This window comes from Lissotriton helveticus, chromosome 2_1, assembly GCF_964261635.1.
Source record: "Lissotriton helveticus chromosome 2_1, aLisHel1.1, whole genome shotgun sequence".
Classification (NCBI taxonomy): Eukaryota; Metazoa; Chordata; class Amphibia; order Caudata; family Salamandridae; genus Lissotriton; species Lissotriton helveticus.
In genome coordinates this window covers 981,664,775-981,692,339 of record NC_136059.1, presented here as the reverse complement: position 1 = coordinate 981,692,339, position 27,565 = coordinate 981,664,775, and the positions used below count along the sequence as shown (strand labels likewise).

The window sequence follows — 27,565 nt, the reverse complement described above, 5'->3', positions numbered from 1 at the left end:
GACAGAAACAGACGAGATTGATAAACATGACTGCTGCTTTAGGACAGAAGAAGAGACAAAAGGGAGAGTGGACTTACAGGACACTCCCCTTCCTGAATGCAACGATACTTTATGGGTTGATGGTTCATGTTTCAAATTGCCGAATGGTGATACGACTGCAGCATATGCCGTAACGACATTACACACCATTATAGAGACCGCGCGCATTTCCCACAATTCTGCACAAGCTGCAGAGCTAATTGCACTTACATGAGCATGTGTGTTGGCGAAAGGAAAGCGAGTGAATGTGTACACTGACAGCCAATACGCCTTTGGTGTGGCTCACAGTTTTGGGAGATTGTGGCGTGAACGTGGGTTCCTTACGTCACATGGTGCAAAGATACAGCATGGTCAGCTAGTTAATGAACTCCTTGAGTCACTGACCTTGCCACTACAAGTTGCAATTATGAAATGCAGTGCACACAAAAAGATTCAGGATGATGTTGGCCGCGGGAATGCATTTGCAGACGAGGTTGCGAAAGAAACTGCAAGGAACACGATGAGTCGGATGTATGTTGTAGGTCCCGCTAGATGGATTACTGATGTGGGAATGTGTGAGGACACCATTGAAAGCGTGAAATCTATACAAGCCGAGGCGACTGAGAAAGAGGTGAATGAATGGAGAGAAAGTACAGGTAGATTAGATGCGAATGGTTGTTGGGTCGAATTGTCGGAACACCAGCAATGGCTATTACCTAACGCATATGTACTTGCAGTAGTAACAATGGCTCATGGAATTGCACACATCAGTTCGAGAGGAATATGTAAACTATTGGCCCCAGTATGGCAGAATAGTAATATCCCAAAATATGCAGAGAATGTGGTCAGAAACTGTATGGTGTGTTTGAAGTACAATCCCGGTAGGGGAACCCCGACTCCAGCTGGTCATTTTGCGCCTCCAACGTACCCGTTCGAGGTTTTGCAGCTCGATTTCATCCACATGGAGAGGTGCAACAATCTGAAATATGTGCTCGTTGTTGTTTGCGCCTTCTCCAGGTGGGTGGAAGCGTACCCCCTTAAGGACAATACCGCCTTGTCAACTGCCAAAGCCCTTGTCAAAGAGTTCTTCCCTAGATTTGGTATGCCTAGAATTGTCTGGAGTGATAACGGAAGTGAATTCGTAGGACGCGTGATGAAGAGAGGGTGTGAGTGTCTAGGCATACACCAAAAGTTCCACTCTGCAAACCACCCCCAATCAGCTGGACTAGTAGAGTGCTACAATGGCACGTTAAAGCTCAAATTAGCCAAGATCCAAGCCTGTACAGGTCTTAAATGGCCTGACGCCTTGCCTCTAGCACTCTTGACAACCAGAACGACCGTCCATTCCAGATTAGGACTTAGCCCCCATGAGATAGTGTTTGGCCGCCCAGCCAACGTCTGGGGCGTGCCAAGGCCAAAGAAACTCAGCGAAATAGAACACCCTGTACTGCTTGACTATTTGTGCGAATTAACAACTAAATTGCGTGTCTTACACCAACAGGTTCACAGTTCCTCTCCGCCAGCCTCTGACGATCCAGGTCACTCCATCGAACCCGGCACGTGGGTCTTGGTGCGGAATTTCCAGCGCACAAACAACGGACAACCGAGGTGGACCGGACCGCACCTGGTACTTCTTTCCACGAGATCAGCTGTTCGGGTGGAAGGCAAAAAGAACTGGGTGCACGGGACCCATTGTAAACGGGTCCCTCTACCCCTCCCATACGACCGGTGGGTCAATGAAGGACTTGCCGACTCTGAGACAGAATCCGTACCTCGCTTCATCCCTTTCAGCGATGCACGTTTGAAAGAGACTGGTTCCGAAAAGGAGAGTGGTCATATTTTGCAAGGACTTGTGCCACCGTCTATGCAGTTGGACACTATCGAACTTGAGACATTGTTTGAAGACCACACCGTACCTGGGAAACGACGATACAATCTAAGGTCTAGACAAAGAGACTAATAAAAGGCAAACTAATGTGAATTTCCTTTCCCCTAAGAACTATTTTAGATTTTTCAGCTCTCTCACTCTCAGGAAACTTGCTCATTTTTGATTTTCGAACCGCCATCCGGTTCTGCTGCTAGGGTCGCGGTTGAAGTCTGGGGAGTGCAACTGGGGACGTTTAGGTCAACGGTTCTGGTTGGTCCACGGGAGTTACCCCGGACTGAACAGAGCGCACTCCCTGGCAGAATCAATCTACCACCGCGGGCAGCAACTAGAGGATGGAGTTTCCTAGGGTAAAGAGACCTCTCAGATTCACGAACTTTGAAAAACAATTATGCACGATACTGTCCAAAAGAAGATTCCTGGTAATATGTGTTTTAATGCTGTGTAGCATAGCGATGTTCTTGACTGGTTATGCTCTATTCGTATTTCAAGTTTCCTTGTTCTCAAATGACACTCGGCCAACGCCTCCTCCCACTCTCTCTCCGCACTCCTTTCACCCTCTACCTGAACACGAGTCTGCCAGAAGACTCGAATTTGTAAAAAACTCATTCATTCAACTTCTACACCAACACCAGTCCATAATGAACACATCGAACTGTTGGATATGCGGACTCATGCCACACACAACTGATAAGGGTATCCCATACTTTATCCTGCCATTCAGTTATTATGGTTCCCTGTGGGCCTTCCAGACCATGTTCCTATTCGCCCTAGAACCATACCCAACCCGTTCCACTGAGAGCGATTCCAGTAACAAGGCACTAGTGGCAGGGATAAGAAATATGAGTAGGGAGTTCGACACTTATCTTACGATCCCAAAAGATGAACTCAGTCCCTACACTCATTGGAACGTAACTAAATATGGGGTTTACCTGAGTAAGAGCCAGGCAGCAAAGAAATTTCGCCCAGTTTGGATAGTGCCCCACCGAGGTCACTTATGTTTACAAGGTATCGGTAGGGATCCCAAAGCACAATTAGGAAAGAGCATATGCACGGAAACATATGTGTTCGCTTCCCGAACTTCCCCTATACTCTTAGCAGCCAAAGGCACGTATTTCGTCTGCCACGACCAAGCCTACACGTGGTTGCCCCCTGACTTCTCAGGTACATGTTTTATCTCATTTCTGCTGCCTCCCACCTACACGGCCAGAGCAGATTACCATCGGAAAAGGACAGCTAGGGGTGTCGTGAGTAAAGACGACACCGCGGGTCAGGAATTCGCTGACTTTGCAAAGGGTTTTCTGCCATTTTGGGGGCCTATGGTGAACAGCAGGAATATTCGTCAATTAGCAAGGATAGTTGAATCCGCCGTGATCGAAACGGCCGGAGCCCTTGGTAATTTAACAACCGAGCTTCAGTCGGATCGACTTATGACCCTTCAGAACCGAGTTGCCCTAGATATCATACTCGCCGATCGTGGTGGTGTGTGTAGAGTGATCCAATCCAGTTGTTGCATTTTCATCCCTGATAATGCACCGACAGTGTACCAGGCCATCTCTAAGCTACATGAAATATCTGATTCCCTTCACGTAGAAAAAGGGGACTGGTCCTTGCTAGGGTGGTTCTGGGAACTGATTACTGCCTGGGGATGGAAAACACTGATCTTCATTGGGATGATCTTAGCGCTTCTGTTTATGTTCTGCCTGTGTGTACAGTGCGCTCCTGCACTATGTGGCCTCTGTGCTACCCCATGTGTACGGAAGCCTGTGTCAAGGGACGAACTGAGCAACAGAATGATGCTACAGCAGCATCTCCACGAATTTCTTCATACAGATTTAGACTCAGATTAACATGAGTTATTGCCTTACATAAGGGCAAAAGGAGGGTCTGTGGTTCTGAAATTCTGGACCCTACTGTTATCACGATATCGAGATCCAATACCCGTGCCACAAAATATCAATATCCCATGACGAATTTGGTGTCAACAGACCGATAATGATTAGGACATCATCCCTATGCATTTGCGTCATGATTGGGGGATGCCAGCACCCTTAAATCATAGTTTCCGTTCCGAACCCTTAGACTCCATTTTGTGAACGGCATCCATCTTGTGTCTTGCCCTCATGATAAGTCAATTACGTAAGGCCGAGTCTGATCTAAAAGGACACGTCCACCTTTCCTTGACTTCCCCCCTGACCTGTCCCAACTGACTCCATTGCCTCTAGCCAAACCTGTTTGGGCAGCTCCTCGCCCAGTGGCCGAATACGATAGCATCGATGCACAACATACCACAAACCATTCACTACATCCGGATCATGTTTTTACACACACACACACCTGTCCACGCACCCTGTTTATGGCCAGTTTTATGACTAGGAGGTGCCTTTCTTTATTGGGGTTTCGTCGATATCTGATGGGAGTTCCGGGCCTGGCCGGGTAATCTATCACGAATTGGACGTCTAAAATAGGGGCTTGCCTACATGACTTCGCTCTTTTGTATTATTGTAGAAATATGTGTATAGCCATATCATAAACTCAGGAATTCTTGCTTGCAGCTATTATTTTTGTATATAAGGAGACGGCTGGTTCTGTAAAAACGAACAGTCTCCTGATAACACACAACCCGTGCTGTCGTGTTTTTAGGACACCTGTTACTTGGTAGCTGCCAATAAAACTTGATCTCTGACGGTAACTAGAAGACTCCGTGTTTCTGTGGTCCGGAACAAGGGAGAACTCAGAGGTCTTCGGGTGTTATCCCCTGGCACCAGCGGGTTCCTAAAAACCCGTTACCTCACTCCAGCTATACAACGAGGATCTGGAATGACATCTCCATATCCATCAGGACTGCCACTGCCCTACTCCAATTCAATGCTAAAGACAAACTTTTTTTTAAAGAAAACCACTCTGAGAACCCAGCTACCCCTTCAGTCATTCTTTGGATGTTTATTTGCCTTTGACCATCTACAAACCTCCACTGCCCTTCATCTAGGTATGCAATATACAAATACCACATACCATGTGTGAGTCTTGAAAGATGAGAACCATAAACAAAAATCATGTAAACGTAGAGCAAACCCATAGAAAATCCATATAGAAAAATCCGCGCGAGACAGGAATTAAAGTGCAAACAATAAACTTTTATTAAAATGAAGAATCACTACTGAAGGCAAAAGGCATTTGTTAGTCATATCAAAATGCAAGCGAATGTACATCATAGGCAGTGAAAACTGAGCCCTTATGTAGCCAATAGCCAGCACAGCGGACGGTCTAGCAAAAAGCAAATGAGAACCAATAAGGATTTGTTATAATGGCTGCTCAGTGAGGCAGGAGAGAAGAAACATGTAAAATGTTATAAGTATGAAAATAAATAAGGCTTTGACTATGCAGTCACTGTGGTCTGACAGAGAAAGTTACATATCACAGCCAATAAGTACATAGAAAACACATCAGCCGAAAAGTTAACATTTGCTGTACATCTAATGAATATGCTGTACTATGCCTTACATAGAAAACAATTCTACATTCAGAATATAAACAGCATCTCTGTTTCACTGAAGTAAATTACCTTAAACTCTATACAGTTGTACCTTCTGTCTCTCTAGGAACACCAGCCACAGAAAATGAATACATTTGATAAATGTTACATTGCAAACAGACCTTAGGCTGACTCAATTTTGTACATTGTATGTAATGCTCGAAGGTCATATCTGAGGTCCGTGTTAAAAGGCAGGGAGAGGAAAGGTGTGTTTGTCAAATACTAGACACGACACGTAGTGAAAATGTGCAGTCTGAAATCGTGAGTAGGCCTAAAGCATCGCTCATGTCAAGCTAACAAACATAATTATATTAAACACAGTACAAAGGTTGCTTTGCGACTCCTTAGTATTAACTAGGGACAGGTCACCCTAGATCGTCCCAGGGGTCGGCCTAATCTCTGCTAATGTTTAGTATTTATTTATGAATGTATGAAGTTACAACGAATTCCGTTGCAACGCATGCCTTTACCACGCATGCGTTACAACGGAATTCGTTTACCACGCATAACATTGACCTCGACTACTTGCGTGGTGACGTCATACGTCATTAAGAGGAAACAGAATTTTTTTTCCGATTTCTCTTAAACGACGCTGATTATGTGCAGATCCCGACGTGACTTCTGGTGAGTTTTTTTATTTGGGGGGAGACCCCCCCAAACCTCCCCCCTTTTTACTTTTTACCTTTACCACATATGCCTTTACTACAAACCTCGTAGTAAAGGTATGCGTGGTAAAGGCTTTAGTGGTAACCACGCATGCGTTGTACTGCATGCATGGTTAAAGATTTCGTGGAAACGGCTTCGTTGTAAAGGCCGTTTCCCGTTATTTATCATTAGATGCCCAGCTTCTTGTGCAACTGGCCAGTAACTGTTCAATGTCAGCAGCCTACCTCAAAGGGAGCCTCCCCCTGATCAAATGCTGAATTTTCCAAAAGTTCCTGAAATCAGTTTATTCTATTTCCACATTTAAAATTACACTTGGACCACAGTTGATGAACCCCTGCATGCTCTTATGTCTTTCGCAGAAGGTTCCGCAACAGAACCCTCCCATTAAGTGGGTTGAAGGACACAAAGGCGTATTTAACATCGAAGTGCAGGCTGTTTCATCGGTCCACACCCAGGTAAGTGACAGTTACGACAAAGCATGTTGAAACATTGCTGTCTTGAAATATTCATCAGGGCATTTGTGTGTCGATGCAGTAGTTGGATGTGTAAATGTTAGTGCAAAATGGTGTTGTACTGGTCCAAAATTGCCTGGCACTTGTGCAGTGTATTTAACATAGCCCAATACTTTTAACACATGTCTATACATGGGGCTAGCGTATGCAAGCGCCTGGCATAGAACTGGGGGGACTGCAAAAGTGATGCTGTTTGTCATGAACATTTTCCCTAGGAAGAGAGTAACTGACTTTCCAAAAACATTCAATTGCATCCCTTTGTCACGTGACTGACTAGTGCAAAATGGCATTCGTAGTCGTGCAGTTACACCATTTTTCACAAACCAGTGCACAGTTGGTAAACTCCGGTGCAATTAACTTAGTATGGGCCAACAATATCAGCACAGGTCCAGGCACCATTGTAGACTTCCTGCTAGTGGGATAGTAGGTGTCATCCGCAGGTGTGGGGGAGCAGACAGCGGCGGTGCGTCCATTGGGGCGTTCGGGCGTTGCCCGACCAACCAATGCGCACCGCCATCTGAAACTTCACCAGCCGCACCAGATTTAGCTGATAGGGGAGAAAGGGGGTGGGGCTGTATCTGATCGGGTTGTTGTGAGCGTGCGTGCTCACGCTGCTCAGCAGTGCTGCTGGCGCGCATGTTTGCTTTGGGCTGGTCATTTTTCTGACCAGCCCGAACATGCGCAGTAGCCTCCCCCTTGGGAGACCGAGGGTTGCCTCATGCCGCAGCCTCCGGTCTCCGAATGGGGCAGGGAGTTACGCTGCTCCACAGCCAATCCTGGCGCTGATAAGTAACGAAGACCACTTAATCGTTAGGCACTCTGAGCCTTGTCTTGCTGTTTTTTTTAGTATTAGTTGGCTGCTCATGCTATGTTGAGTTTGCAGTCAAGTAATTCATCCCAAGAGCCCGCCTAATTATTCTTCAAATGACACAGAGTTTAGGGACATCAGAAGCAATGATGCTGAAGGGTAAGTGTCTTACGGAGGTCACCGGAGACATCTTTATGACGAAATATGTACAATTTGAATATCGTTTACAAGCATGCCTACCATATGCTTTTTTCACACTTTAACCTTTTCTTTGTGGCTAAGTAAAACCATCTAATGTGTGACACCTTCAAGTTGGTTCGGCGGTTTAGATAACAGGATGTTGCATTCTGGGATTAGTAGTTTTGCTTTAAAAATCGTGCAGTTTTTTTATTTTTTTTGTTTATTTCATGCGATTTTCTATTACGAGTAACTAGAAGATTCAAGTAAGCTGACCTCAATAAACATCCTAAAGAATACAAAAAAGTGATGGATGGATTCTTGAATTCATCAGGTGATTACACAGGCTGCATTCCAATTCGTTGTTTTTGTGCACACCATGTCACCTTAATTTGGACCCAGCTATACGCAAACCAGTCTTCACCCTGCTCCAAACGGAACAGTCCAGCATGGACGGCCAAGCCAGTTCATACATAAAGACAATTTTTTGGGGGGTGGGGGAGGGGGGGGGTTTGTTCGGGTACGCACGCTACGCCCACCACTTTCAAATGTCACCAGCCTCCACTGGGAGCATACGGGCATTATTTACCAGGCCACATGCTTTTTCAGGCCTCCGCACTTGCTCAAAAATGTATTAATAGATTTTGATCCTGTCATGTTTAGCAATGACGAAGCCCAGACCCCCCAGGATATAGCGGCATGGACTAGCAAATTTAGCGGCACAAAAATGGAAATTTAGCGGCACAAATATGGAAATTTAGCGGCAATTTTGCGGCATTTTATTTGGTCATTTTTCCTACAACAAACACAGATATTTTAGTTTTTTTCGTTATTTAACAACATGAAGCTATGTAGGTATACTAATGTAAGCATTTCTCCATAGAAACACTCTTGATTGTGGGTTTAAGTAATTCCCTTTTCCTACAGCTTGACAGTTACACGAAATGAATGTCCACAATGTAGTGGTAAAGCTCTGGTTTAGGGGTTACTTTTTGTTAAAACCTCCTGAACCTCCATCTCTCCCTTCATTCTCTGCTCAACCTGCCCTTCTTTCTGTACTTGGCCTTTCCATCCTACCTTCTCTCTTCCTTCCTCCTTTCCTCTCCTCTCCTCTCCCATCCCCTACCCCTCTTCTCCTCTCCTCCTCTGCCGGTCACCCTCCCCAGCCCAGCCCGCCCCTCCTCTCCTTAGCTCCACTTCCTTCATGTACTCTCCTCCCCTTCTCTATCCTTCCCACTACCCTCCTCTCCTCCCCTACCCTCAATTCTCCTCTCTCTTCTCTCTCTTCTCTCCTTCTGCTCCCTCCCTCCCTTCCTGTCCCCTCCCCTCCTCAGCTCTCCTCTCCTTCTCTTCCCTTCCTTTCTTCCCGTTTCCAGAAGAGGCCCTGGCACTCGTCTCGCAGGCCTCAGTCAGTTTTCCAGGCCTCCTCCTAATGTTCCGTTTCGCGCTGACACGAGTTTTATCTTAAGAGGTGCGAGCCGGCAATTAGTCTGCGCGAGTGTTGCAATGAAGGACAACATAAATAGAATAACTTCAAGTGTGAAGTTTATTGCAAGATAGAAAAGTTGAGGTGGTCACAGTGACGACGTGACGAAGCCAGCCAGCAGTCAGACTCAGCAGACAGTCACTGAACTCACTACACGCCAGCACAAGGTCTAGCGTGACTGTGTGCGCGCCGGTGACGTGGCTGCACTGCGCCTGGGGGGGCACAGTTAGTATTCGCCCTGATCGCCCATCAGGGCCTTTCTTTCCCATACATATTGACCCTCGGCTCCAGGGGAGAGGGCAGGGCCTCGCCCCAGTCACCGGGAGGGTCTCCAGCGGGGAGCCAGGCGCGGGAGGGGCACTTCAAAGCCCTTCACAGTGAGCTGCTAATGCCCCATTAAGCTGCCCCATTAAGCCCGGAAAGTTATTCTTTTGTGTCCTTCCCGCCCGCCCCAATAAACAACGTAAGTGGGCCCCCAGGATATAGCGGCTTTTGGAAAAATGCCGCGATTCCTACAAAAGTGCCAATTTCGCGGGCACTTTTGTAAAAATCGCGGCATTTTTACAAAAGTGACGATTTTGCGGCAAATCGCGAAATAGCAATATCCTGGAGGGTCTGGCTAATACCAGTACATAGCCAAGTAGGTCGGAGCTGCTGTGTCTGCGCTTTCCCGAATGCAGTAGCGACTCCTGGAGGGAGTGCTGCGGTGCGGTGGGGTGGGGGAGGGGCAGGGTGGGGGGTAGTAAACTCCGGCGTACGGCCGAATGGAGGTAAGTACATAAATAAATAAATAAAACGAATTACATTACACACGCTGCATCGCCATTTGGCAGAAACCATTGAAACAAAAGTAAGATGTAAATTTCTATTGAGTTTGTTTTAATATTAACATGCAGTACATGTAGCTGCAGGCAACTCACATGCACTTTAATAGTTAGATGTACTTTTCTCTTCACAAAACTAAGGAGGATCATTTAGAGTTTTGACATGTGTGGTACATCTGCCACAAAGTCAGCACACAGTTTGTCCACAGCTTCTGCCAGTGTCATGTGGTTGAAAACCTTTGACTGACAGCCGGACCATTAGTGGTTAGTTTAGGCTAGATTATCCACCCTATTTAGGGCAGACGTTCCAACTTACATTTTTCCTGTTAGGGGCCATCAGCATAGCCTGGTGATCTTGAACAGGAAACAAAAGTCCCTCCCACCCCCACCCCCCTCCCCCACGCACTGGGATAAAACTCCCAGTGCATCGGGACCATTGATCTTTTCCTTTTCAATAATAAACTACCACTTTGGGAGTGGGTGGACTGAACTTGGCACCCTTTCGGCAAATCTTCAGTGGCTTCAATGGAGCTGCTGCCGCCGCTTCAATGAAGCAGTATAGTATACAAGGGAACCCGATTAGGTAGCTGCGGACCTCGGGTGAATCGTTATTATAAAGAACAAAGGTCCTTAGCTTAGTTGCTGGTAGAAAAAATTCCCCCATAGAATTAAATAAGACCAATGGTTCTGTTTTCCAATGTCCAGCCGGACAAGGGAATATTTATTTTAACGACAATATCAAAAATTTGAACATAGATGTAGCAAGGAAAAAAATATACATTGGGCACAAACATGTACCAGTTTAGGGGAAGAAAGGAAAAATAGAGAGTATAGAGTGACAGGCAAAAAAGGGAGCACAAGGAGGCTTACAACGTAATACTTTTTATCGTAAGCTCAACCAGACAGTTATTGCAATGTAATTTACACATTGGAACAATTACAATACTGTCAAGACAGTCGACGTGACGTTTCGATCCCTAGCTCCAATTATCATCTGGGATCATCTTCAGGACTAGTTATAATGCTATTGCATGATTTATAGTAGCGCCTGTGGAAGTGACAGGAGAGAGCTGGAGGGGAAAAAAAAGAAAAAAAAAAGACCAGTTCAAAATAGAGTCTATTTACAATTAAAATCCTACAGGTCAGCTATTTTTAAATGAAGACCAAGTGAGGGTCTGAAAGGAAGTGCAAGGTGCAGTAAGTGTGTTAGAACGGAGACACAGCCGTGAGCACTACAAACCATGCGCGCGGGCAGAATGCCACGGATTAATATGCCGAGTGAATTGAGCAAGTCAGACAGCCTAATTACTACGATCTAGCTAGAAGTGCTTTGGTGGTTGATACATGGCTGACGTGATATGGATGCTAAAAACGCTGCGGTGCAATTGCAGTGTTCTCCTAAAACGACGAGCAAGGAGGAGTGCAGGAAGATCACCGTGCAAGTCGGTGAAACTAGAGTGAAGGTGACAGCACTAGTTCAAAGTGTTGCAGGGCGACACTTCATCATGACCGGGTTTGGTTTGTGCAACTTGCATGCGGTCCAAGTTGGGGTTTAGAAAGTGATGCAGGTGTGAGCATAATAACGGTGGCCAGAACGGCGCAGTGGGCAGATCAATGTCACTTACTGTGAAGTTCTGCTTACCCCTAAACCCAAAAAGGAACTGAAGCGCATTGCATGTGTAACAACGTTTTCCCCAATCTCAAACAAGTTGCGGAAAACGATATTGAATCACTGGCCCATTGTAAATGCAGGTGTCCTAAACATCGACAAACCCCTTTTTGCTTTCAAAAAGAGTAAGAATCTAAAGGGCCACCTTGTTAGGGCAGCCCTTCCTTCTGTACCTAGTGCTCCAACTCTTGATGCTGTATGGGGTCTGTCCCCCATTGTTGGTCATTCAAAATGTGGTGGTTGTAACAACTGTAATTTCACGATTGAAGGCAAAAGTTTTACATTTAACAACATCACTGTACATTGCCAATCTTTCTCGAATTGCAACACACCGAACGTGATCTACCTGATCCAGTGCCCGTGTCAAAAAGTGTACATTGGGCAAACCACACAAAAAGTCAAGATCAGGATCGGACAGCACAGAAGCCGCATTCGCTGCAGGACCCCTAATGCCCCGCTGGTCGACCACTACACAGAGGCCAACCACACAGAAGATGATGTAAGGTGGACTGTGCTTAAAGTACTGAAATTGCCACAAAGAGGTGGCAACATGGGACAATTGCTTAACAAGGAGGAACTTAAATCCATCATCCAGTTCAATTCCATACTAAACGGACTGAACAGGTCTGAAGACTGGACCACTCTACTATAACTATCAGTTCTTGTTGTAATACCCTAAAAGTTCTGCAATATACTTAACTACTTGCAATTGTCTATCCGGAATACTGACCACCTTACACTGTTTCATCTTATTCCTTTCGACCATTATAGTCAATTGCTTTCTGTCAAAAGTATAATAAGGACCACTTTCTGGGTTGTAAAGGATTTTATGTTTTTTCTTGGCACCAAGATAGAACATTCTGATCAGGACTTAATTACCATCATCTGCACTAATTGATGTGTGAATTATTTTGCCAAAAACGAAAATGTCAATTTGATTTAACAATTGAGTCCAGTAAGTGAACATCCAATGTGTTATTAATTTCTTGAACATCTGTTTAAAGATAATGAATCGGTTTTCATATGCACGTTCTTTTCACCATTTGCACCTTGTCACTAGCCGGTTTGCACACCACATTCCAATATGTCTGCCATAGTGAGCACCGTTCCAATATGGCCCCCAAGCAAGTCCACATCGCCCGACTACGTGGCGTTAGTCCTGTCTCTATGTTGACCCTCCATGTGAGACGAAGTACCCGTAAATACATGTACGCCAGAGTGTTCCCTTGGATTCAGCCATCACGCTGCCCAGGAAGGGACCCAGTACGCCCAATCTCTGAACTACATGAGGCAAGAGGAGCATTATGCCCCTGCCCCTTAGTTTCGATTCAGGTAGACCGTCATTCTGACTGATCCGTAATACCCTTTTACAGATCTACCAGGCACTCGGACATCCATCGGCTGCGACCGCCCGGGACATCGCTTCCCCATTAAAGGCTAATCAGGCCTTAATTCCAATTTTTGAAGGTAAATATAATTCCCTTCGTTCCATGCCGCACGCAACCTTATTCTGCATTCTTACATGCCGAATTTGTTCACAAGCGTACTGCTACATTCACCGCAATCCCCAAGAAGTTCTTCTCCAACACCGCTTGGCCAAGGTCAGTGTGCCCCACCGGTCATCTGACACAGTCGAGGGCTTTTTCATCACGCCCCGACAACCTCCCGCAGTCACCTTAAATTATTAGTTTGCATGTTAAACACCCCGCATTCACAGTAAGTGACATTGATCCGCCCACTGCGCCGTTCTGGCCACCGCTATTATGCTCACACCTGCATCACTTTCTAAACCCCAACTTGGACCGCATGCAAGTTGCACAAACCAAACCCGGTCATGATGAAGTGTCGCCCTGCAACACTTTGAACTAGTGCTGGCACCTTCACTCTAGTTTCACCGACTTGCACCATGATCTTCCTGCACTCCTCCTTGCTTGTCGTTTTAGGAGAACACTGTAATTGCACCGCGGAGTTTGTACCATCAATATCACGTCAGCCATGTATCAACCACCAAAGCACTTCTAGCTAGATCGTAGTAGACATGCATTAGGCTGTCTCACTTGCTCAATTTACTCAGCATATTAATCCATGGCATTCTGCCCGCGCGCATGGTTTGTAGTGCTCACGGCTGTGTCTCCGTTCTAACGCACTTACTGCACCTTGCACTTCCTTTCAGACCCTCACTTGGTCTTCACTTAAAAATAGCTGACCCGTAGGATTTTAATTGTAAATAGACTCCATTTTGAACTGGTCTTTTTTTTTTTTTTTTTTTTTTTTTTCTCCCGCTCTCTCCTGTTACTTCCACAGGCGCTACTATAAATCAGGCAATAGCATTATAACTAGTCCTGAAGATGATCCCAGTTGATAATTGGAGCTAGGGATCGAAACGTCACGTCGACTGTCTCGACAGTATTGTAATTGTTCCAATGTGTAAATTACATTGCAATAACTGTCTGGTTGAGCTTACGTTAAAAAGTATTATGTTCTAAGCCTCCTTGTGCTCCCTTTTTTTCCTGTCACTCTATACTCTCTATTTTTCCTTTCTTCCCCTAACCTGGTACATGTTTGTGCCCAATGTATATTTTGTTCCTTGCTACATCTATGTTCAAATTTTTGATATTGTCGTTAAAATAAATATTCCCTTGTCCGGCTGGACATTGGAAAACAGAACCATAGGTCTTATTTAAGTCTATGGGGGAATTTCTTCTACCAGCAACTAAGCTAAAGCCGCTTCAATGAAGGCAGAGATGAACTACCTGCTTGATCAGGATCTCTAAATATGATGATATGTCTGCATCATTTCTCACCACATTGTAAGGTAATCCATAGTCATATATGGGGGCAAATTTTCCAGAAGTGCCCAAAAAGAGGCTTCAAAACTCATGAAATCCTTGAAGAGCATTCACTAATACCTAAAGCCTGGTCATAAATTGGTGAGGACTGTTAGAGAATTGCAGAGTTTATAGTCTAAACATGATTTTGGAATTTTTTGCATGAAATGCGGTGCAACAATATGTTAAATTTGACCTGGATAGCCAGACAAAGTAACGCACACAGCTATGCTTAACTAAACACATTGCTTTGGTTTTACAGGATAACCACCTGGAAAAGTTCTTCACCCTCTGCCACGCTCTGGAAGGCCCAGTTACATTTCCTATCCGTGTGATGGACCGCAAGATCGCAGAGATGTCCCTCGAACATGAGCTGAAGCTCAGCACTGTGGGTCTGAGTTCTGCCCGCCTGGAGCCCCTGGTGCTGTTCCTGCACCTTGTTTTGGACAAACTGTTCCAGCTGACTGTGCAACCCATGGTTATTGGAGGCCAGACAGGTACCTCGGGCTTTTTTTTTGCATTCTGTTCATCAATTAATTCTGTCTGTAGAATCGGGTCTAAACTGATCAATAAGCTACACATTCATAGTTACTAAAAATTGGTGATGACTTGTTTTAGATGGTAGTCAGCTATTTCGTGTAATGGGTGAGATGGCATTCATCACTGCTTGCAAAGTGTGTTAGCATTTCTGATGACAAGTAGCCATTGTATTTTCTAGTTGCTACTCCATCACTGGGGACCCTAGCTACTGAAAGTAGCATTGGCTAGTACAGGCTCTTACTACCTACAATAAGACGATAGGGAAGAAATTCCTGCTGTGGCTTGAATTCTGAGTTTCTCAGTCACAGTCTGGCCTTTCCAGTGATTTGTCTTTCAGTGGACTCTATTGTTTGTGAGCCCACTGGAGATGCTGCTTGTGTTCCTGACAATTCCCAGCAGAATGAAGAGAGCAAAACATCTGGTGGATCCTTTGCTAGGGGTGTTGTTGGCGTTCGCCAGTAGAGACTGGGCCAAAGAACAAGACAACTAACTAGAACATACCCTGAGCTAAAAAGTGTGATTCTTATATGCCATAAAGGATAAATATACCAAAACGAAAGGCATAAAAAAAAAGAAATAGAATGATCACTTATTTCCAAAATTGGTCGCATTTATGAGTACACCTTGGTTTTGTCCACCACAAGTTAGTGTAAGGTTTCAAATAAAACACAAGACTGTAAAGGGCAGTAATTGAAGTATTACCGATGTCAAGGAAGAGAGACCGAAAAGACTCTAAAGGTCAGTACTAATAGAAGCATTCCAGGTGATTCATTTTTTTGTTATGCATGGCTTCCACATGAAGCCTCTATTGTTTACACCACATTCTAAATCTGGTCATTCACTGCTATAAAGTAACTACAGTTGATAACAAAACTAATTCCCCACTGTTGATGCATCATAAAGGCCTTCCTTGCCAGGCTGACAGGGCTGTCTGAGAGCCTTTCAGCACTGTGCCTCTTCTTTCCCTTGAGTCAAATCAGAAAGCACAGCTGCAGGGGGGCGAGAGACATGGTGGGAGTTGGTTAAAGATGGCAGGTAACGTATTTTTTCCACATTTGGGACAGGGACAAGTAGCCATATCGTGTATTGCTCCCCCATTACTCTTTCGCATCAGCCTAGAAGATATAAGTTGGGACAGATGATTTTGGAGGTTATACATAGCATGATATTATAGATGGGTAACTTTGAGTGGCGGGGATGTTTTTCACCTCGGGCTTCGCTCTTTGATGTCATTCAGAACCATTTCTTGAAAAACACCCCCATAGCTCATAGGCACCCATCTATTATTCTATAGATTTTAAATAATAATTGAACTTGAAATAAGATAAAGTTTTGACATTCTGAGCACAAAGATGTGCTGTTTATTGAACTTTCAAGTTTATATCTTGTTCTTTGTGTCTTGGGTGCTCTGTTTTTGTTGCAAGAAGCCTGTCAATCTTACAATATTTTCTTCAATTTAAAAAGTGCAACTCTACTTATGATAATCAATAAAATACCAATAGTAATGTTTTCTGATTTGTTTTCAGCAAATTTCTCCCAGTATGCCTTTGAGTCTGTGGTGTCCATAGTGAACAGCCTCAACACCAGAAAAGACCTGAGCAAAGACCATCACGGAAGGAGCTGCCTTTTGGCATCTTATGTTTACTACGTTTTCCGCCTCCCAGAGGTGAACAAGGATTTGTACAAAGCAGGTATTATTAGCAGTCACATGAAACCTCCCTAGACACCTTTCTGTGTAGGTGCACTTTAATAACAGTACATACTTCTTCACGTCTTCACTTGATGTAACAAATATAGAAATATATAAGCTATTTCTCTAAATAATGCTCTGTTGCTAACAGGACAAGGTAGTATGACTTGTTGCTTTAAAAGAGATTAAAAGCAGCCTATGTTCTAGTCCATTAAAGGTGTATGTAGGGAGCAATAAAGAATTAGTGTATGTAAATTCGCATACTTAAACACAGCCATAGCTTATGAGGAGTTGAGTATTGCTAAACTCTTTGTCACTTATCTAAAAGCCAAATTTAATGAGAAAACATGAAACCTGCAACCCACTCATTGAAGATCAAATTCTCCATATTTTATTTAAATAATTCTTTAAGAAGTTACATACGCATGTGTGCATTTATACATGTATTTATTTAGTTGGAGATTTGGCAGGTGCACCATATCACACAAGCCGTAGATTGTTTGATTCAATTGCTACTTACAGCAGATCTGCCTGCAGATAGAGGTACAGTCGTTCAAATGGTTGTTGTATCTAAGTGTTTTGTTTTAAATCGTGAAATTGTCTTTCATTGGGGCATGTGCAGCTGCTGGTGTCTTTTTCCCTGAGTCTCGCTATTACACAGTTGGACGCTCGTCTGCAGCCAATGCTGGCACACGGCTCTTGCAGTCGAGGTTATTGAGCAGCAGTAATCCAGACCTGGCAGGAACGCAGAGCACCACTGACGAGGAGGTCAGAAACATCACGTCTGCAATGGTGAGTACTACTGTGGTGGTTCATAGAGATCTCTCGGCATGCATGATATGAGGCATGGACAGTCTGCAAGCGATGTGTGTGTATGCTTGTGTGTGGTTTTAAGAGAGACAGCTGGAGAAGAAATGATAGACCTTTCAAAATCATCTCTAGCTAGGAAACACACAACTAATGTGTGAAACCCTATCATCAGAGGATCATGTTCGATTTTGTTCATCCATTGATATGGTGCGCAGTTCCTGCCCAAACTGCATAATATGACATCTTTAAAGGGTCCTAAAGCAATTTATCAACAGGGGTCCCCAATGTGCAACTCATTGGTCAATTTTGTATCAACCTCAGAAAGCTGTGATTTGTGCCTTGGGCACCGCCTTGGGCGTTAACTGAAGTATTTCCCACCTACTTAGTCATCCCTTATTGAAGCATATATCATATTTCCCATTTGAATCTTGAATAACTCTTCCTGAAGGGAGTTTCCACTCCTTTGTCTACCACTATCTCTTTATCATTACTTCATGTACCATTATCTCAGCATTATATTAAAAACATAGTTACCGCAATATCAATACTCCATCACATCCATTATCCCATCACCTGGACTCTAAACCTGATGCTAGTACCATTTCCCTAACCCTAAGTCTTTTGTTACCATGGAGTGCAATTTTATATCTTACCCTAACCCTACCCATAAACCTTTATACAGCTCCTAGTCTCACCCCTAATTTAGGCATACCCCTATCCCTAAAGCTAAACTTACCGTATTTTCCTAAATTTGTCTAAGTCTTGGTAATGATGAGGAAATGTTGAGGTGAAAGTACTAATCAGGGTGAACTTCATGAGGTGCTGGCATACAGCGTTAATATATGTATGGAATGGTCTCTAACCCTTAAATATTGCATGCCGGGCACCATGTGAGTATGCCAAAGTTGCATACAATTGAACCTTTATGCACAGCTCTGCTGTTGATAGGAAGCTGTATTCTTCTTATTATGTACTACAAGATGAGACTTGTGTGACACCTCCATGCATGATTGTCATCCATCAGTGGTAGTACGTTAGTCCAGCTTTGTGAGGCAAATGCCAACTATTGCATTGGTAGGAGTGGGATGGGAGTTGCACATACAGCGAAAGTATGGCTCAATTACTATAGCAAATAAAGGCAAGGGAGACTTAATGTTTATAATATGTGCTTGTACTTCTCATCAAATAAACACCCAGCTACCTGGGTCTGTTACAAAAATTATCAGTCAGAATCAGCAATTAAAAATATACAACAAATGGCAGCACAATGGTGCATTAATATTGGAATAGTTCCTTATGTAAAGTCCAGAAAGCAGTTCTAGAGTTTTTATGCCAAATGTATTTGTTGTTGGTCCCCTTAGGTCAGCATTGAGAAGTGGCAATCATATAAAAAAACATCAGTTAAAGAGTGTCAATCGTAGTGAAAAACCAGCCAATCACATAAAAAACAGCCAACAAGTTTCGCCTCAAAAGCCGTTCTTTGCTTTGTGCGCATTTTGTTGCTTAAGTAACAAACTGATATGTAACCATGTTGTTATTATTAATTCACAGTCTTGAGAAAGTTTTTTGAGAGGAAACATTGGCTATTTTTTTATATGATTGGCTGTTTTTCAGTTTGATTGACACTCCTTAATGGGAACCAACAACAAATAAATTCAACATAAAAACTCAGCGGATGTATGACGTTACAACGCAGGCTATTACAGCGCCTGCCTTTACAACGCGGTTTTTACATCGCAAACCTTTACAACGCATAGCGCTTAGAGGTGCTGGATAGTGATAAGTTTAATTTTCTATTCCAACTCCAGTCCCCGTGGACACTAGGGAAGGTGTTGGATAGAAAATTAAACTTATTCACAATCCTAGAGCGCCCGCCAGCACAATGCGTTGTAATGGTTTGCGTTGTAATGACCGCGTTGTAATGGTAGTGCGTTGTAAAAGTTTCGTTGTAAAGGTTGTTCACCAAACTCAGCATCTGCATTGTGAACATTAATTAAGGAACTATTCCAATATTACGGCACGCTTATGCTCCGATCCATTGTTGTATGCTCATGCCAGATGTCTCCAGTGAAGTCTGGGCAGATGCCAAGCTGCTCCTTGCAGCCTGCCCCGCGGTGGATTTGTATTGGCTATGGCCTACACAACTATCTTAAGCCACACATTGCATCTGTTGCATACAGGCGCGCAACACCCATTGGACTGAATGGGCTTCAGCCCCCCCCCGTCGTGTGTGGCAGCCCGGGATGAGACAGCTTCCCGGGCACACACACAGCCGCACTCAAGCACTTCACAGGTCTTTAACAGACCATTTGCATGTTAATGAGACCTTGCTGTTGTTTCACCCCTTCTATGAGCCCCTGCAACTCCACTCTGCCTATTGATTAAAGTTTCAGCTCCCCCCCCCCCCGAAATATTTTCTTAGCCCCCCCCGAATTTGGCTCTAGTGCGCCTCTAGTTGCATATAGCCAGTCAGGGTGCCACTATAATGCCCTAGTGGCATTTGCTGTGAGGTTTGAGGCAGTCACATTAGCATGCGATAAGCACCTTTGAATCCACATATTTTAATCATGTGCTCATGCTACCCTGTGTGAGTGTGACGAAGGCACTAGAAGTAGTACATCAAATAGTACCCCACTAATAGCAAGAAGCAAAGGAGATATACACACCATTCAAGGGAATGGAAGAAACCAGCAAATGAGAGGAAGAGGCCCAATATCTTTGATTCATAACAGAAATAGATGGCGAGGCAGTAAGCAAAACAGACAAAAATGACCCTCCATAAATTCGTCCTGTACATCGACCTAATTGTTAAAATATCTAAGATGAGCAACTCTGTCATCAATACATATACATCTAGAAATTTTGTGTTTAAGGGAACTATGATAATCTGTGTTACATGTCTGTTGTTGGGCCAGCTGTTTTACAGGCCAGTTTGATAATGTTTTTTCAAAAAATGGTACTTTCTACATCGAACTGTATCCACAAAGTATGTTTTGGGCACTGCCCACACCGTGCCATGGAAACCTAATAAAATTTGTTATGAAAAAAACAGACAAAAATGGAATACCATTGAGTGGTCGGAAGACCCACAAAACTTAAGGGCTGTAGAAAGAATGTGGAAGTTCACATGTTTTATGTAAAATGAACCTCAGAATAATATAGAAATGTGCTACATAGAAAATGCATATCAAATTAGAGGTTATCAAATGTTCTTTTATTGAACTTCCAAAAAGTGAAAATGCGGCTAATTTCTGCAGAAAGCTCCCATTTCTATCGGTCTTTCACTGCTAGGCGGCAATATTTTCCTGATTGTTTTCTATTCCTTTAAGAAAATAAAAGCCTTTTTGTGAATGATGATTAAGCGTTATAACTGAAGTGTAGAACTTTATGTCTTCGTGAAATGTGTAGTTTGGTGCAAAATGTATTTCTTTCTTCCTCACACCATATAACATCACTAATTTTTAGATTGTTTCCTCTGCCAAATGCTTATAATGAACAAGTATATTCATGAAAGAAAATGCTTGCTATATTTTAAATGTCATGATCTACCCAGGTCATACCAGATATTAATGTTTAATTTCATAGAGCAGCTTATTGTTACACAATGGGACACAGAGCAGCTAACAGAGTAGGCTCATGAAGCTTCTCATGAGAACATTCCTAGATGTATCTTTTTGTAATAACGCTGTAGCCACATTTAAATAAATAAATGACGACATGGACGTTTACAATGGGAATTGAGGGAGAAGAAGACAGACCATCGGAAGATCTTTCCTCATTGGCTATAGATGACATATCCACTTGTTTTTGCAACATGTGTTGTGCTTGCGATATAGTATGTGTTCCTAGCTAGAGAGTTAAGGCATTCTATGTGTCTCTACCCTGCCATGTTCATTTGCACTTTGTTGTGCTAGCCAGTGGTGACTACAAGTTAAAAAATATGGAGGGGTACAACAGTGACAAACTCACCATATTTACTGCTCCCCTGGTCTCTCCCCATCTCTACGTCCTCGAACAGGAAAAAGAAGGACTTCCTTCCTGCTTGAGGAACACCAACAATCAATCATGCAGCTGCTTTGAGTATGAGAGCAGCTCCAGGATTTGTGGGGACAGACTCACCCAGCACTCACTTTGAGGCCGGGGGGCCTGTGGCAGCAATCCCCTGCCTGTTTCAAAGCTAGGGAATTGCTAGGTGTGCACTGTGCATGTCAAGCTGGCCGTGGCAAACCAGCTGGCCAACCCGACATGCGCACTGCAGCGGCAGCTGTAATCCTGCAATTGCAGGATTCAGCCCCGCTCCTGCGCTCAATCGCGCACATAAGAAAACTGGCATTGACGTGCCATTTAACTTATTTGTGCGTGCCTGCTACACTCGCAGCAGGCAGGTCGATGCTCCTCCACTATCGAGCAGGAGCCGCCCTTGGTGCTAGCCTAAATTGCCATAAGCTACTTTTAACAGTGATTTCTTTGTTTCCTTTCACTTAGTGAGGAGACTTTCTGTCATTTATGCAGATCATAGCTACTGCTGTGATTCATTTCTTCTACCTGTTTTAATGGTTGCTATTGCGGCTGTTAGGGAACTCGCTGAGTTTACAGAACTATTCTTTTTGGGGAGTTCGACTTTTTCATAGTTATCACTCTTTTTCTCCAAAATCTTTACTTGCTGTTTTCCAAAACAACTCTTTATGGGTTCTTGCTAGGATAAATAAGTCCTTTAGATTACGATAAGGACTAAGGGGCATATGTATCAAGCCCTTTTCCCATTCGCTAACGGGCCGATTCTCAGAATCAGCCCATTTGCGAACGGGAAAAGGCCTTTTGGGTTGTATCATCCCAAAAGGGCATCGCAAATTAGAGAATCGCAAAATTTGCGATTCTCTATTTTGCAATTGCATTTAAGGAATCGCAATATTGCGATTCCTTAAATGCGATGTAGGAAGCACCTGAGTTGTGTGAATTTGGCATAAGAAATCGCAAATTACCACCAACTTCAGGTTGGTGGTAATTTGCGATTTCTTTGAAAAATGCACTTTTTTGCATTTTTTAAACTACCATGTGGCACTAAGGGCATGTATGTGTGCCGCATTTGCACCCATGCTTATTTCAGGGGTGCAACAGGTTGTCCTAATGGGTATTCGCAAATTGCGAATGTCTCCCTATTCATTCTTAGGGTCCTATAGGTTTGCAATTAAAGAATATGCGGGATTCACAAAAGTTTTTGCAAATCCTACATACATCGCGTTTTGCGAATCGCAAAACAATATTTTGATACATATGGCCCAATATCCTGAATGGAGACGCTGGTATGTTCTATGCTTGTTCTAACTAAATGTTCTTGAGATTTCTGTAAAAGGATTTATTTAGCTAACCTGAAAAAAGTTACAAAAAAAAACAGACTAATCTCTTAAACAGAAAATACATTTTTAAACCTTCTTCAAATCTCTCATTATTGACTGAACATAAAATCCTGACAACAATGTTTAGATTTTTGGTGATGTTCCATGCTAATACGCTGGCCCGAAGGGGCGTAGAAATTGGAAATTCGCTTAGTAAGTTTAAAGTGAAGCTACTTGTAAAACATGTATGTGATTTCCACAAGGACATTGGCCCATGTAGCAGAAGTGGAAGATGTCACTGCACAGATGTGGCACACCTTTACCCAGAGATGAAACTGAAAGATAGTGTTACACAGGAACAGATGAGAGGATGAAGGCCTATGCAAGTAGCAGAAAGTCACATAGCATGTTTTTTCTCATCAGTCTCTCCTGTATCTATCCACTCAGAGTTAGGGTGTGCAGCCTTTCATTGGCTGTGGATAATACATTCAAGATCAACAATTTTGCGCAGCAGAAACAGGAATAGAATCTTTCTAGCAAAGCTAATGTCAAACAAAAATAACAAGACCATAACTGGTACATTCCTCTAAATAAACATTAAGAAAATCAGAATTGAAGTAATGTATGTTTCTCATGTATTAGGTAGAATCGTGTTTTTTAAACTGGTGGCACTGCCATTTCAGGGCTTTCTCGTGCAAGATGAATTCTCAAGGTAGGCCAGGCATGTTTAGAAAGGAATTTGGGGAGTCATTTTTATTATTAAATACCGAGTTAAAACCTGGTTGTCTTTTGCAGGTTATGGATCGGAACAGCAATCGTATGTCTTCTTACATTGAAGTGAAAAATGATCTCCCAGCATCTTCCAGTCCTAGGCCATCAAATAAAAAGGTACATTGCTGCTAAATACAATGCACCGAGGAGGAGTGTTCGACCGTCAGTGTTAAGGTTTACATCTCCAGTTAAAAATGTTCCTTGGTATAATGGTTCTTGCATGACAAGCAGTCAACACAAATGTACCCATCACTTATCATGTGCCACTACTCTCATGTAGGGGCAACCAGAATAGGCGGCCAGCTCATGCATGCATGTTGAGATGAGTTTCTTATACTGGGGCAAATGTACTTCCAACTTTCTCATTCAAGCTTTGAAACTAAGCAGGCTACATAGACTTTGCCCTAAAATTGGCTAATGTGCGCTGTGCGGCTTTGAAAAGGAACCAGTCCTCTCAGGGGTGTATACAGTGGTGTAGCGTGGGGAGGGCCACATGGGGCCGTTCCCCCGGGTGCAAAATTCTTAGGAGCATAACATTTTAATAGGGGCGCAAAATTGTAAAAGAAAAATGGAAGGATACTAGCCGTGCCCCTGGTACCAGCAACCCACGGTATGCCGCTGGGTGTATACAAAACAAAGTGGTTTGGTGCTCACATTCAGATTTTCTAATCCTCCATATCAGTCACAGGGGCGGTGCAGTTCAACGCTAAAGCATTGCATGCGACAGCTGCTTGTGTCAGTGTGGATCAGTACAGGCCCAGGCCAGTGCTAGTGCATAGACACGCAAATGCAATGGCACCATGCAAATAATACAACATGCCGGCCGACTGATACTCTGATCGGAGAGGCTAATGTCAATGGATGTCTTAATGTAGCACAGTTAGCTTGAACCAAACAGGAGAGCTGGTTTTTGGAAAAGGTCTACTTCTCGCACCCTTCTAAAAGGCACCGGGGCCACAGTTCCACATTGCTCTTTCTTATGTCAGTAGCCGTAGTCTCTTGCACTCCATGATGAAGGTCAAGTAATCCTCTGTGGAGGCAGACTACTTTATCAGACTTTTAAGTGCATGTTTCTGGATGAGATTCCAGGGCGGCATCATTTCCTTCTCAGAGGTCACTAAAATGGTGAACAACCTTTACAACGCAACTTTTACCACGCAGTGCCTTTACGGCGCAACTTTTACAACGCAAACCATTATAACGCATTTCGCTGGGGGGCACTCTAGGATAGGGAATAGGTTTAATGTACTATCCAACACCTTCCCTACTATCCACGGGGACTGGAGTTGGAATAGTAAATTAAACTATTCACTATCCAGCGCCCAAAAGCACTATGCGTTGTAATGGTATGCGTTGTAAAACTTGCGATGTAAAGGTAGGCGTTGTAAAAGTGTGCGTTGTAACGTCATACATCCCACTAAAATACATTTTTCTGGTTTTGTGTATGCTCCGATACAAGGGATAACCCCAGTGCTTTTCAGTGGGAAATATGCATCAGACAAACTAGTATTTGTGTTGTCAATGACATATGATAGAAGCTGGCAACCATGAACCCAACAGTGAGTGTTGGCAAGGGTCCTGTTGGCTTATAGGGCAACGTGGCAGAGCCTAAAGGGTTTCTCTGACAAGCCGGTTCGTTGGCCTGTTTTTTTGGCTGTTTGTGGGACTATTTCAACTGTTGATTTCCCTGATAGTATCACAAACATTGTCTGCTGCAAGCACACCTACATGCAAACTCCCATACCTTGCAAAACACTTATACTGCATTTATTTACAAGTTCAAAACTCCTCTGATTTGCAAAAGCCAGCTACATTTCTAGCTATCCATTCGCTAATTGGGGGGGTCATTTTTATTTAGGTTCCCGGGCCATTTATTTGTCACACTCCGACCATTGCCTTGGTTTGTGAGAAGACATGCATAAAAGGCAGACCTTTTTTGTGATGGAAGGCATTCCATATTAAGAGTTGTTCAGTCTGGAAGGTCCCCAAAAGGTTGGGTAAAGATTCACAGTACGGTAATAAGACCATACAGAGTTGTCAGCTGTGCATGTGGCTGCTCAGGGCCAAGCCCATTCAGATACCAGCACACAGTGTATGCACCATCTAGCTTCAGACGTCTGAGGGTTGTGGTGAGTAGGAACAAAGAAGTAACGAGGTAGAAGAGAGGGGCATCTCTTTTGGCTGAGCCATGTCTAAGAGGTTCTATATGTTCTCGAATGTTTTTCTTTCAAAATGAAGAGCAGCCACCATGTTTGGAATTTTGATTGCATTTGCCAACCCATGCCTTTGACAGAAAATGTAAAATTTCAAAAATGGTATAGACATTTAATGACAGTTATAGGACTGCAAAGGAATGATTGAGGGCCGTTCTTAAACATGCAAAGATACCATGGTTTTTTAAGGGAATCAAAAGTGTTCTCCTGTTAAATATAAAAATTACGGGAAAGCTACTGCCGGACAAGTCTCACAGAGTTATGGAGCTAGTCTTAAATCATCATTCAGTATCTTTCCTTCTGTGGTTCCCGACCAAAGAAATCTACAGGGAACAGTTATCAAAAATCTGGGGTGGGACACAACCTCAGTGTTGGCGACTGGCAAATCAAAGTTGGCAAGAAAACACTGATTTGCCCGAAGGCCACTGGGTTTGGGAAGCTGATGTTCAACAATATATTCGGTGACTAGGATAAGAAACAAAAACCGCCAATGACCAAAACACACAATGGTTAGGATGTCGCTGGACAGGAAAATATATAATCAATATTGTGTATGCTTTTAGGGATAGAGAACAAAATCTCCTGGAAGGACTAGATAAAAGCATTTGAGCGGCAGGCAAAACAAGATGTAATCCATTACTCATCAGACAAAGTCAGTACCAGAAGTATTTTGCAGTGTTTTTGGTTGATTGATGGAGTAATGAAGAAGCTTCACATGCATGAAGAGATTTGCATCTTCAGGAAGTCCGATCACCTGTATCCAATAGCCTTCAGATGTTGATTTCTTGATTACTACTTATCTCTTATGTCACTTGAGCTTTGTTGGCCCTGCGAAGAGCCAGAGTTACGCAAAGTTGACACAGTAAATTGAATGGTGAAATAGATTAGGGAAGCGCCTTGTAACCACAAAACATTCTTTGCAGGATTTTTATTTAGCTTTCCCCCTCCATTAGTGGGATACATTTTACCCTCCTCGCGTATCCCAAAATGGTACACAAGCAATGAAGCTGACCCTTGTGTGCAGGGCACCTTGGTCGCTCAATGGACATCCACAGTCTTGATTGAAGCCATGACATTTTCCTTACTCTCTTCATCTCAACACACCGTGCCTCAACTTCTATTTGATAGACCAACCTGCAGGACTGGTTGGCTATCAATTACCTAATATCCCTCTAATTTCCTAGTGCTTCTGTACTTCTGTGACCTTTGCCGAATTCCCATGGTTGCCTCATTTATCCCAGCTGTTCGTCACCATGCATCACAGGCATCATCACAAGCAACGGTAAACAACCAAAATATAGAATCCAAAATATACACAGGACAGAATATCGACTCCAAAATATAGATAGGACAGAATATCGAATTAGCAAAATATAGTTAGTCAGAATATCGAAATTGGGGTAGAAAATATCGATTTCCATAATATCGAATTTAAAATATCGATTTCCATAATATCGATTTTTTTTTAGTGTTGTGTATGGTAGTATATGTGTTAAAATCATGTATTATTTTTGTAATGTATGTTTAATTTTTTTAAAGTAATGAATGTTATGTAATTTAATTTAATGTTTGCGTAATTTAATTACGTAGTGGGTTGTGGGTTTATAGGGGAATAGGGTGGGAAGTAATTGAATTATAGTAAATTAAATATGAATTTTTATTTATATGTATTGATAATTAATTGATTGATAATTATTAATTGGTAATTCATTTGTATTAATTGGTTTATTGATAATTATGTTAATTGTACTTTCTATTACTAGGAGCGGGTTGTGGGTTTATAGGGGAATAGGGTGG

At 43.3% G+C, this 27,565-nt stretch overlaps 1 protein-coding gene across 1 annotated transcript in view; it reads left to right on the top strand.

Annotated features, from left to right (window-relative positions):
- Window positions 1-27,565, top strand: part of DOCK8 (dedicator of cytokinesis 8) — a 765,653-nt gene that overhangs the window by 543,184 nt on the left and 194,904 nt on the right. The window contains exons 19-23 of the mRNA XM_078675733.1: window positions 6,464-6,559; window positions 14,671-14,905; window positions 16,475-16,639; window positions 17,261-17,430; window positions 23,580-23,672. Coding sequence (XP_078531859.1) covers window positions 6,464-6,559; window positions 14,671-14,905; window positions 16,475-16,639; window positions 17,261-17,430; window positions 23,580-23,672 — 759 coding nt within the window. The remainder of the gene's footprint in view (window positions 1-6,463; window positions 6,560-14,670; window positions 14,906-16,474; window positions 16,640-17,260; window positions 17,431-23,579; window positions 23,673-27,565) is intronic.